Raw genomic sequence first — 13116 nt, forward strand, 5'->3', positions numbered from 1 at the left:
TCCATGGGAATTACTAGTACTGTACCCCTTCCCTAATGTTTCTGCAACATCTATGGTAACCGCAGACCTGCAGTTGTTCTGTGCAACTGTAGGCAGAAAGATAGCAGTGCACCGTCAAATGTGCCTCCCGTCTCGACAAACTGCCCCCTCCTCTCAGTCCTCCCACCCCCTCGTCCCAACATTCCCCTGCTCTGACGCCCACCTTGGATCCATCGACACTGATGATGCGGTAGCTGTTGCGCGTGCTGTCGTAAAAGTAGGAGACGGTGACAGCCTGCTTGCTGGCAGGGACCCAGTTCTTCTTAGTGGTAGGGTCGATCTGGAAGACATGAGCCCTGGTAGTGAAGATAGGTTGCTCCCTGGAAGAGGTGGAAGAGGAGAATGACGCTAAGAGTAAGTGGTGGGACAAGACAAATGGAAGGAAAAAAACAACAAAATAACCACTTTTTAATCTAATGTGTTGAAAGGATTACACCAAGAATAATAACAATCACAATCATCATTACTATCATAATCGACAGAAACACAGACTGTGATCACTTGGGATAAACAAATCTGGGTTGTCTGCAGTTTCCAGACAAACTATGGCACAGTCACATGCTCTTTACAAAGACCACAATGCCGTCAGTTACCTACAAAGGTCTCTCGCAAGTGCTAATGTAACATTACCCAGAATCCCTCATGGCAACAGAAAGCTATTTGTGCATCAGCGCCTTCTTTTTCCCTGAAGTGTCATGTACATAACTCATGCAACAGCTGAAAATTACTCTCCTCTGACGATGAGTGAGTATCTAAATACCCTGCTGTAACCATTTACACCACGGACACCAGGAAGTAAACTGGAAAAGGGGTCTTCAGTCCTGCTGTGGGGATGGTAGTTAATTATTTTACACTATTTTTTCTGGCTGCTTATGTTGTGAAGTTTAAAAAATTGCTTATATGAGCAAATGCACACAGGCCTGAATGACAGCTTGGAGAAAAGTTGTTGGAATGCATAACTGTCGTATCTACAACTGACACAAAAGTTCAAAGTGGACATGCCACAGAACCAGTTTGTCTTCTCCAGCTGGAATCATGTTTTTACCACTTCAGCTGAACCATCACACGATTGTACAGAAGGATTTAACCCCCCCACCCCCCACTTAAGATAGAGAGCCAGTTAGATGGGTTAACATCTTAAACAAACAGAGCCGATTGGACACTAGGGCTTGCTCTACACACATTTCTAAAATTTTGAGCTGTCCAGCCAGCTTCTATTCCTTTATTTCCAGTGAGCTGCGTGGGCTTGAATTCCCATTTCCCCCTACACACTCAAAACTACCTCCCTATGCAACGGCAACAGGGCAGGAGCACAGACTGTAACAGAGTCGCAGATTAATTTAAGGTGATAATGGATTTTAAATAATAATAATAATAATAATAATAATAAAGATTTAATCAACAATGACGCAGGTCTTTACGTATGGATGGCTGAAACTGCCTAGCATTCACATTTGCACACTCATATAGACCAGGAATTTGCAGAAATGTCTGCAATGAAAACATTATTGACATCACCAAAGCAAACACATTTGTATGCATATTCTATAATGTTTCAATTCTGAAAGCGAAATTCAGTATTGCAGTATTTAATGAATGTACAGGGATTATTAGTTGGAACATAATAATAATAATAATGGCTGTGACATAACGGCACTGAAATTAAAAAAACAAAATAGGCACCATGAACATCAAAGACGTGCATCAGTTCAGATTATTAACAAAGACATTTTCATGCTCCGGGGTTTTAACCAAAGCAAGCACAGTTATGAAATGAAGACGTTAAACTTTCATGACATTGGACTGTTTAATTAGTGCAGAATTGAGACTCCTACACACAGCAACACAAGCCCAGATCTACCAGTCACTACCGGACAACATAAACTCCAACAAGACCAAGCCAATGTACAAACAGAACTAAAGCTCCACAAACTCAGCTGAGTAGATTTGCGGCGCCTGGGCAGCAGTCTGGTTTATTTTGATAACAAGAACTTGGATGGCTTCAGTGGAATTTATATGACAAGCTCCTCTTTCTCAGTCATGGTAGTGTCCTGCATAAATCGAAAGCTCCGGGCATAATAATTCATACGACTAAACGTTTCCTAACTCAGAATAAAGCTCTTGCAGCCATTTAGTAAAATACAAAGCTTTTATTCCAGCAGAGGTGGATTTGGTTTATCTACGGGCCATGTTCAAGTGCATTTTACAAAACACTAGTTATCACTTATGTAACAATTAGATAGAAAAACTACAAAATCTTTTAAATGCTGGGTCTGGCACAGGTAACTCAGAATAATAGCTACTGCATGTGGGTCTGGTGCTGTTCCTTGTATCAGTCATGCACTAATCTGCTGAACAGAATCCCAGAGATCCCTCAGGCCAATGAGCTAATACAGCTGTTTCTATCCTGGGATGACCAACCACCGTTCCTAAAAAAAATTCACTGCCCCCTTTAATGCTAATCTTAATCCTAATCTGTTTTTGAAATAATACCTTTTATGCAGATAGCTGTTGTGGTTTTTGATCTAAATCCTCTAGAGCCTCCAGTGAGCTCCAGTGAGTCCTCACCAGGACCACCAAATGACCTTCCAGCTGACACTATTTCTAGATACAGACACTCAGGCTCATAGCACAAGGGGCAATGGAAAGGTCAGCCGCTCTCAGATCATACATCAGCTGAGGTAGGAAAATTTACATTTTGATGAATTTGCTCACACAAATATTCCCTGAAATACTGGCAAATGAAACCGGACCCCAGTCTCTCCCCGCAGCAAAAAAGAGAGCCGGCCTGGATACCAGAGGTACCTGAAAGGAGACACATTTTGAAGGCCTTTAAATACTAAGTACTTTAGTGAAGTGAGCCGTGATAGGCCCTATGTAACAAGGAAGCAATGCTACAAAACAATTTCTTGAACCACAAAGTTGCACCCGCTGTCCATTATGGGTTACTCTACACAAACAGTGCCATACATGATTACATCTGACAGGAAAAATATTAATATGGAATCAACATGTTTTTAAAGTTGTATGTGTAAACCTTTTTCCATTCAATGCTCTCAAATTTGAAAAAGATATCCATGCCTTTCTTTGATTCCACTGAGTTCCTATCTATGACATAACATCCTTTGCGCAACATTTAAGTTAACCAGGCAGCAATTTGGGATTCTACCCCCAAGGTCAGAATTTAGTTATAAGCTGGCAGTTAAATTCTATTGTTCCATGTCTTTCTTTCTAAACACAGCTTGGCAAGGTTAGGGATCACCAGTTAAAGAAAATGTAAGGACAAGACTTCAAGTCAAATTTAAGGACCAATTTTGAATGCAGTTTACACCAGCAGTGCATTCGTAATCATCAGAGTAAATAACCAATTCTAATCTTATATCAAAACAAAATAACAAAACACCAAGTAAATGTGCACAGTTTGGGAACTATGTAGGCTTGCTCTCATGGGAAACACCTGCCTACATCTTTGCAAGACAAAGGCACTGTGGGTGACAGCAACACATTTCAGGGAATATTGAAACATGTGACTGATTCTGAAATATCTGTCTGATCCTGCAAAATCTGACAAAAAGAGAATTCCTGTTCAGACACTGTTCCACAAGATCATTTTGTTAACTGCCCAAATGTGTGTTTGTGGTGAAAAGAATAGCTTGTGTTTACAAAGAACTTGGGATGAAAGCCAGGGTTAGCACATGCCAAAATTCTGCAGTATGTTTTGTGAGACACATATTTTTCTTGTGAAATATCTTTGTCTTTGTGAAACACCAATTTGACAAAAGGGAATTTCTTCATTGTCTCAGTTAGATGCTGTTTTGTTAGTACATTCCCCTGAAACTCACTTCATTTAACAAAAAGAAAACCTTTTATAAACGAGAGTCATTGCAGGGATGGAGGGAGAAGCACATGAACAGAAGATGGTGATTTTAAGGCCAGATATTTACCCAGCTGGGATTAGGTGGGTCCAAAACTGGTCTCTTTATTAAGAACAAACAACACCAGTTCCCACTGAGATTCAAGAATAAGAGCAATAAGAGTGCATCAAGGTGAAATTGGTCACACAATTCCAATCATGAATGCAATGTGCCAATGATGCAAAATAAAACTGACTGCACTCACCCTTTTGAAAAAATAAGCCGTGCGGCACACCATCAAAACTGAAAACACATTAAATTGTCATAGGTTCACAGAAGTCCTTATTTAGTTTAGCTAAAAATGCAAATAAATAAAGTTTATTACAGTATTTATACATTAGTTATATATAAGTTAAAAATAGTCCACAATGAAAAAAACACAAGACAAATATTTTATAAAAATCAATATTAAAGTTTAGTGTATGAAAATACTATAGATGGTTTCTGAATTCTTACAGTTTAATTGCAGTTTAAAAACTTATAGTTTAATCTTACCTTATCTTATAGTTTAAAAACACCCCTCATCTGGCCTTCCAGAATTATGAAATGGAAAACAAACTATTGAAGTAACTGAGTGAAAGATCTCACCATATCTTTTTGTCCTTTGCATTTTACACAATGGATTTAGCAGAAAGGAAGTCTACATTACTATCCCCTCAATGGGGTCAAACAAACTCCAGTTTAAAGAACACAAAGATGATATATCTGGCTTCCACTGTGCCATGCTAACATAAATAGGCTGCACATGATTTGTCTTGAAATGTCACTATTGGCCAGCACTGAGAGAGACTGCTCAACATAAATTCTTGTATCCAGCACAAATAAAATGGCTGTGAGAATTTCTAGAATGCATTGTAAAAGAGAAAATGAAGCCACTTGGATTGGTACAGAAGTAAATTAATAAGGTTAATCAAACACAATTTCCTATTTATTCCTGAATATAAAATTTAAAAAAAGGTTGCACCCATTGGCGAGGTATGAGACAGGTGGTAGGTGGGAGTGATTGACAGACCGGATTCAATTTTTGTAGCAAAAACCTTTCAAGTGTAATGGAAAAAAAATCCCCTCGAAATTCACAACATGCAAAAATAGTCCTTACAAAAAAAAGATATATGATCACAGATATACTGAACAAATGTCACAAAACAGGCAATCCATTACCCTCAATCTCCTGAAATACAAGACACAACTGAACAAAAATTTGGCCGGCTCATCTCATTGGCATTTACCATCAAATTAATTATCATTTTTCAGCTACTGTATCATAGAAAGTAGAGTCAGTGGCAGCAGAAGCAAATAACCTCTGTCAGTTCTGAAATATGAAAAGTTTTCCCCCGAGTAATGCGCACAATTAGTCAGGCAGATCTACTTAATCCTTACCTACTTCCCGTTTAATAACCAAATGTAAATGTTTTGATCGGCTAGTTCAAGGAATCTATCTTCTTGAATGCATTCTGCAGCTATCTCCACTTAAATCTGACAGAACCTAGACCTGTTATAGACTACGTTACAGCTCACAATGACAAAATCATTTAGCAAGCAATTACACTCTGATAAAGAACAACTGGGTACAGTCAATAAAAAGACAGAGAATCGTAGTTGCCTATACAGTAGCAAACAAGTGCTTTACCTGATGCATAATTATTGTTAGAGGAGTAATCATGCAATTTACCATATTTTTCTACATAACTATGTTAATAATTCATAATTAATTTATGACACGAGGAATGTCATAAATGGAGAATGACACCATGCACCAATGACAATAAATGAGTGAATTGTATCATGAGGTAGTATTCTAGTAGCTACATTTCCAACTCTGGAAGTGTAGTCATATAATTCTAAAGCTAGATTAAATAGCATCGACAGATTAGTGTAGAAATAAGTCTAAAGCTGAAGACCTGGGCCCTGCTTAATGATGAAGGATTACTGAGTTAGCTGGATTACTGCACTGAATAAAACCCAGAACCCTCCAAAATCTGGGACATGGACTGAAGTAAAAACAGCTCTTCCAGGCTTTACTCAGTGCAGTTATCCAGCTAACACAGTAATCCTGCTTTTTGAAATACCCCCGTTGTCAGTGTGAAAACAGTTTTGATTCACATTTGAAGCCTGGTCACAATCACAATCATTATACATACATACATTATTTATGCACGTTTGCATATCACACATTCTTGAACCTTTATTTAACCTGGATGGTCAGTTGACAACAAAATTTACCATTTACATTTACAGTCATGACATTAAGAAAACAATAACAACAAATATCACTAATAAATTCAAAGACAATATTATTTACATGAAATACACTACAGTGATAGAGCCAATGTCAAAGACACATTCAGGATAATTTAGCAGATAAATTGCAGGGTAAGCAGGTACGGTAATATACTGATCATTATAAAAATACATTTGTAGACTTCAGTTAAAATGGACTTTACAGACTTTTTAAAAGTAGGTATGAAGATAGTACATCCAGTTGTGGGTGGTCTGGTAATTTATTCCAACGTGTAGCTCCAGAGTACTCGAATGAAGAGCGAAGCAAATGAAATGAAGACATTCTGTAAACCATGTGTGCAGTTGCCATTTTGCCAAGGTGACTCCGAGTGCTTTGCTTCACTACAACTCACCAGGAATCCTCTGTTGCGGAGTCTATTGCTAAACCCACTATTGGCCCCCCATCACAGACAAACTTCACATGCATTAACCCTGAATTATACTGTAAAAGAGGACTATCCTTTTCAGGTCAAAGACCAATGTTATATGAGAGCAGGAGTAAAGTAGTAATATACTGAATGCAATGTGAACACTCATGTCAGACACCTGTTGCCGGGGGCATTTCTGTGATTCCACAAAGGAACATACAAACTCCACTAACCTGACTGAACAAGGTCCACTGCCAAGCCACAGGCTGACAGCACAAATACCTGGACAGTTGGACCTGACTTGACATTATTTGATACTCGGACCTATGCAGTTTACAAGAGGGCTGGAAAAAAAATGCAGTATACCCCATTAGCCAAAGCGCTTACCCGAAATTTGATATACAGCTGTGACTGAGACATGATCAGGTGCTGCTGTGACATAACCACAGCAACGGAGAAACAGTGCTCCAAAAAGTGTCCTTTGGCACCCAGACAAAATTGAAATTGAGCACTGCGCAGAACCAATCAATCAAAAAGTGATTTTCCTGAAGGCACAGTCGAGGATGATCGGTAGCATACAGCTGAGCCTTGAGAATGTTGATGAACACGTTTCTTCAGTTCCAAATGCAATAGTAGTGCTTTGGCGGAAGCAATAACCCAATTTTAAAAATTTACTGACTGGCTGCGATTAGTGAGAAAGACACCCATCTGTCATCACCCCACAAGTGAGACTAACAGCATGCCACAGAGATGGTGAGAAACAACAGACTCCCCCCCAGTGCAGACAGGGGAGCCTATAATGGAGCGCCCTTCCCGCTACACGGAATACATCACACATGATTCCAACGTGCAGTGCACAGCACACTGAACACACAAGTGTCCAAGTGCATTACAACAAAGACGTCTGGGATTAAGGCAGAGAAAACATCAGCCACTTCAACAGACAATTATTAATGATTAGGCATTCATACTGTATGAATGCCGCTATGAGCACATGCCATACAGTAACTACATTCCAGTAAAACAGTGAAGGCTGAACAAATGTAGAACAAAAATAGTACTTTTCTATTCAACATATATTAGGTGATTAAACAAGCTGTTTTCCTTATATTGCACTGTGCCGTGTTTCAATATAAGAACGAGGGCCCTCCAACATGAGCAAACACAGAGAATTTTAGTTACTGCTCTTAAAAGAGAAACATAACCAGAAGCAATCTGTACATCCACAGGCATGAGATGCATATATTAGCAACTATTTTCAAACTGCCATGAAACTGATGGGGAAGGATTTGGAAAGAGGGGATATATTTATCCATTAATAATGTAATTTTTAACATTGCAAATGGCAAATAAATGTAAATCAATATCCACTTAATAGTTGAGTTAAGTTGAGTTAAACCGGACATGCAAGCTCATGTCATTTAAGTTTGTCCCTAATGTATTTACATACATTAGGGACAAAGGGGCCTCATCTCAAAGCCTTCAACAGATGAAAAGCTAAAATGTGAAATGGCATATAAAATCAGTCTAATGGTTCATGTAGAAAGACATCTGCTGTCTTGGAGGAAAGACAGAAAGTGCGTATTAATTTAACAGATCCTCCATGGTGACAATTCTTTTACTGGAAATCTTTATTAGCACACATTGCACAAAATTCAGACTTTTCAACAGACCAGACCTTTCAGCAGAAGGACACCCAGAGGAAAAGTGATGCTCTCTATTGCCCAGTGGCGGTGTACATCATGAATATCAGATGAGATACATCTTGTTTTCAAAATGGAAATAAAAGGCTGAATTAGGAAAACAGTGTGCATGATAAAGTCAAAGCAAAATACAGAAGGAACATTAAATTCAGGATTATTAGTACAGGTGTAGAGTGATAAACACTGTTTAAACCAAATAGTATGATTATTTCCATGAAGGTATACAGAAGGTCACCTTTGCCTTAAGAGGATGGGTCAGATTGTCCTAAGCTGAAATGGGCAAGGCCTGCTTGCATTCACAACACTCTTATTGCATAACCACCAGCTCTACACCGGAAGGTGCTCAACAAACACGGGCAATTAATTACTGCGGCCCAAACGGTTTGGTTCCTAAAGACTTCGATCCTTTCAGGCCATTTTCTGCATTTAACCAACCCATGATCATAATAGTACTTAATTGCTCAGGCTGAGACTGGGAAACAGAGTGCACCACACAAGTTACACTCTCTGCTTCAAACGCTCTGCTCTGAGAACAGAGGGAGTTCAGGGCATGTGACTCGGAGGCAGTTTAATGGGAAGTGCCACTTTATGTTATCACAGTCACTTGTATCATGATTAGTGTAATGCCATCTCTGAGTCTAGACTCCTAGCCTTCTTTCTGCTGCAAAAAAGAGTAATCGCTTCCTACTCCCAGGCTGTCTCGCTCAACCTTTCCAGCAATTGTAATGCATAGTGGGTTCCTACAGGAATTTGGTGAGTGAATTCATACAGTGGGATATCTGATTTATTTCAAATAATGTAATGGTAAATAGACTGGCTACAGTATGCAGCACAGGCTGGCAGAGTAGCACTGTAGATGAGAAACTGGAATTGCAATGTAAAATCAGTGGGTTGGAGGGTTCCCGATGGGGCACTGCTGTTGCACCTTTGAACAACATACTTCACCTGAATCACTATCCAGTGTGACAAACACGTTATATTTCAATCATAAGCAAGCCCTAGATAAGGGAATCCGCCAACCGAATATGTTACATATTTTCATAGGCATAGGTTTCATTTCAACTTTAGGGGAAAAGTACACATTGCTAGACCACATCAAGTCTCAAGCAAACAATTCTAGCAATTGATTTTAAAAAAGAGGAGAAAAGTGACATGCCTCCCTGTCTCTCCCCAAACCTACGCATATAATGTACATATACAATGACTCTCAGTTAGATGGAATGCAGGAATAAAGGTAGCAGCTCTCTATTGACAAACTGAGCACTAACCTAATTCTGCCCCGTGTCTGGCAATGAAATCTTTTATGAGCTCACTGATCATCCAAAATGCACCATTGTCCATGGCTGAAGGGCCATCCCAGTTAATGAGAATTTTCACAGATCAGTTGACAGGACGGATGATCGGCAGAAACAGAGAGTAATTGAATCACACAGGGAGCAAGAGACCACTGAACCGTGTGTTTCATTTGTAACCCTGTTCAAGACAAACACAGCACCGCAGAGCAAACAAAGCATGGGGCAAGAATACTGCAAAATGGATACAGCCGTGCCACCTTCATCATCACAACATTAATGGTCTGAAGGACCCACTAATTAATTTATGTGTAACCTAGTTAAAAATGATTGTCAATTACATTTTTAAAAGGGACAGATTACACTGTAGGTAATGTAACATCTGAATTTAAAAATAGCATTGCTAATTTAAAGAAATTCATCTAAAACATATCAGTGTTTTCAGCATCGGAAAGCATTGTACTGTAGAACACCTTGAGGTGCCCAATTAGCCAAAAGGTCAGTGGCTGTCTGCTCAGTGCAGTCTGTTCACTCTCAAGCAATCTTATTAAATGCGATGCAATTTAATCATCGCAAACATAATGATGTACTGTAACACCCACCTGCCTTCATTTTGTGAAATGGCATTACAGTTTTGAACTATCCAGTTCAATCACCATTGAGAAAATGTCATTCATTTTGCCTCTAGGAAATTAGTTCAGATAACTTCTACAAAATGAGGGGCCCTCTCTCTGCACCTGTACAAATGTATTCAGTGCCTTAACTGATCACATCACAAACACAGACTGTAGACAACTGCTAGACAAACATATCCAGGAATTCCAGCTTTCATAATTCCTCATCCATGACTGCTCTGTCATACTTACTTTAAAGCATTATAGTTTTTATATATTATTATTATTATTTTACTGTAAATCTGTCGTTGTTTGGTACTTATGTATGGACAGGGGGCTCAGTAGTGACTTCATCTTTGCGATATGTGCATATACATAACATATTGTAATTGTATAAAGAAAGCTGTGCTTCATCAAGAAGGGGGTGGTGGTGGGCCAGTAAGAAACTTTTAAAAGCATTATAAAGTAGGCTATAGCCAAATAAGAGTAGATAGTCAGTAAAACTGTTTTTTTTTCATATACATTCAAGTATTATTTAACAAAAGAAACCAGAAAAAACATATGCATTAATCACTGCATTAATAAGCACTGCATTAATATAGCATAGTAGTATCTATATTAATATTAATTAATATTCATATTCATATAGGTACTCAGTCCTGAAGTTTGGATGAAAGTTGCAGGGATTTCTTGTGCTGTAATTCATGGACGTTCCAGAAACAACAGATTTTTTTTTTAACCAAAAACATAAACATCAAACTCTAATATAGGATACTTTTTATCTCTGTCCCACACAGATGCTTACCTGCAATTGTCATTAGTCTGTTGTTTTTAACAATATTTCACTATGAGGTGCTACAGTCTTGCCTTGCAACACTTCTTGTATTTCCATAAACTGTGTTTTAAACTCTAAGAAAACATCCAGTATGACTAAAAGCAGAACTGTGGATCATTTTTTTTCTAAAAGCACAAAAAGAACAGTCACAGTACCAGAATGCCTGGCTTCCTGAAAGCCTTAAAAAACATGGCAATCAAAACTCACCGGTAATTCTAAGGATTTAGAACTCATTCAGAATCAAGTACAGCACCACCGTGGCCTTCAGCAAAATGCAAGGCTAACCTGCACCCTGATATGTGTGAGTGACAACAGACACTTCACAGGTGCAGTGTCAGATGACAGAATATGACAGGCGTGCTCAGGCTAGATATTCATCTGCACAGTATTCTATGCAAAGACCTTTTCACCTGTTGCTTTGTATTTGTTTATACAAACGTTAAGATAACACGAACCTCTGGTCTGCACAAGTATTCGCTTCTGAAGAAGCATAAAGCTGTGAACGTAATCTCTTGACTCAGATGTCACAAATAAGTATGTGCCCAGAGCTCACTGGAGGGCCAGGTCCTATTCAGATGATAATTGTTAACACAGCCTCCTTGAAGAATCATAGCCCACTCTTACAAGCTTTACAATCTAAATATAAACAGGCTATAGCTCTTACAGCCCATTAAAATTATCCCACGTCAAAATTGCAACCATTAAAGCATTACAGTAGTTCCCATGATGGCTGAATTATATAGCCTATATAGCCTATTTATTGGGTCTTCAGAACTTCCACATTAATTTGTTTTATCGCTAATACAAAATTTGTCCTGTATCTAGCATTCAAATATGACTGCAATTTGGATTTAAATGAACACACCAAGATATAAGTCTCTATTTATAGACGCGAATTGCCTATAGAATAATAGTTCCCTCGCTACATCTGCATGAAATTGGTTGATTTCGTAAAGTACCTATCTGTTAATCCACCTGATGCATTTGCCTGTGACAGAAAAAGCACAGACAGGTAGGCTATTTGAACTAGATTCCTGAACCTATAATCTGACATTTATTGTGTGTGTGTGCGCGCGCGCGCGCGTTAAACAAATTGACGTTTGAACACATTCGATTATAACTTACGAAAAGTAGACTATGACTTGGCATTCTTCACCAAGATCAGCTCGAAATTCTATCTCTGAACTGTTTCGGTGATAAAATTGCACAAATGCATAACTACACCAAAACATAAAACAGTAATGGTGAACTTTATATATTTACATTTTTCCATCATCAAATGAATTAATTCTACACTGGCCAGGAACAACCTGTCCTCAGTAGCATAAATGGTATGTGCAGGCTTAACAATTATGAATTTCTTGAAATTCAGGACGATTCTTAAGGAAAAGTGGTATATGGTAAATACAAATTCAAGTATAGGCTACATGTAGTCTATTTTCGCATGAAACAATGTATTTATTTGTGATAAAAACGATTTGTAACCTTACTAATTAACAGCATGTGTTAAAGTATTTAAATAGGAAGGAGCTGTCAATGTTTTAGGCTACTCACCCCATTTCCACACTTTCAAAACAACCCTCCGACGTCCAGAAAGGTTACTGAGATGAACTTCGGCAGGTTTCGAGCGTTCCAAACAAACTGTGATCAATGAATTAAATCCACCCTTGACATAAGCTCTTTGTTGAGTCCATACCGGGCCCCCAGCTTCAAACAGCCAGCAACATTGATAGCTAGAACTGAAATATGAGTCCGACTCAGTCTTCTATAGAGAAGAACTGGCTAAATATTCCTCGTTATCAAGCCTTTTCCCTCGGAAGCGGGTACCATTCAATGAAATTTTCTGATTACGAAAAAATGAACGATTCCAGTGTGTGTATTTTCTTTGCGAGTAAGAAAAATGGCAATCTTTTAAAATATAGCCTATTACATTTTTTCATACATTTCAGCGCCGGTAGTTTAGCTATGCTCCCCGATGGGCTTGTGTTACGAGTGAAGCATAGACAGAGAAGCGGCAGCGACACTGAGCGGATCCCACCTGCTTGCAGCAACCTCCCACATACTCTTTACA

The 13116-nt window shown here is 38.7% G+C and overlaps 1 protein-coding gene across 2 annotated transcripts in view; it reads right to left on the bottom strand.

The window, feature by feature from the left end:
• homer2 (homer scaffold protein 2) overlaps window positions 1-13116 on the bottom strand; it is a 34017-nt gene extending 20901 nt beyond the window's left edge. The window contains exons 1-2 of one of the 2 annotated variants that reach the window (XM_064336565.1): window positions 12600-13115; window positions 203-359 (exon numbers count right to left, since the gene is read on the bottom strand). In XM_064336565.1, the coding sequence (XP_064192635.1) occupies window positions 203-359; window positions 12600-12604 (162 nt within the window). In that variant the 5' untranslated portion in view covers window positions 12605-13115. Of the gene's footprint in view, window positions 1-202; window positions 360-12599 lie in introns of both variants that reach the window. The other variant, XM_064336566.1, reaches the window with a different exon arrangement.

The sequence above is a fragment of the Anguilla rostrata genome, chromosome 5 (genome assembly GCF_018555375.3).
Source record: "Anguilla rostrata isolate EN2019 chromosome 5, ASM1855537v3, whole genome shotgun sequence".
NCBI classification, from domain to species: Eukaryota; Metazoa; Chordata; class Actinopteri; order Anguilliformes; family Anguillidae; genus Anguilla; species Anguilla rostrata.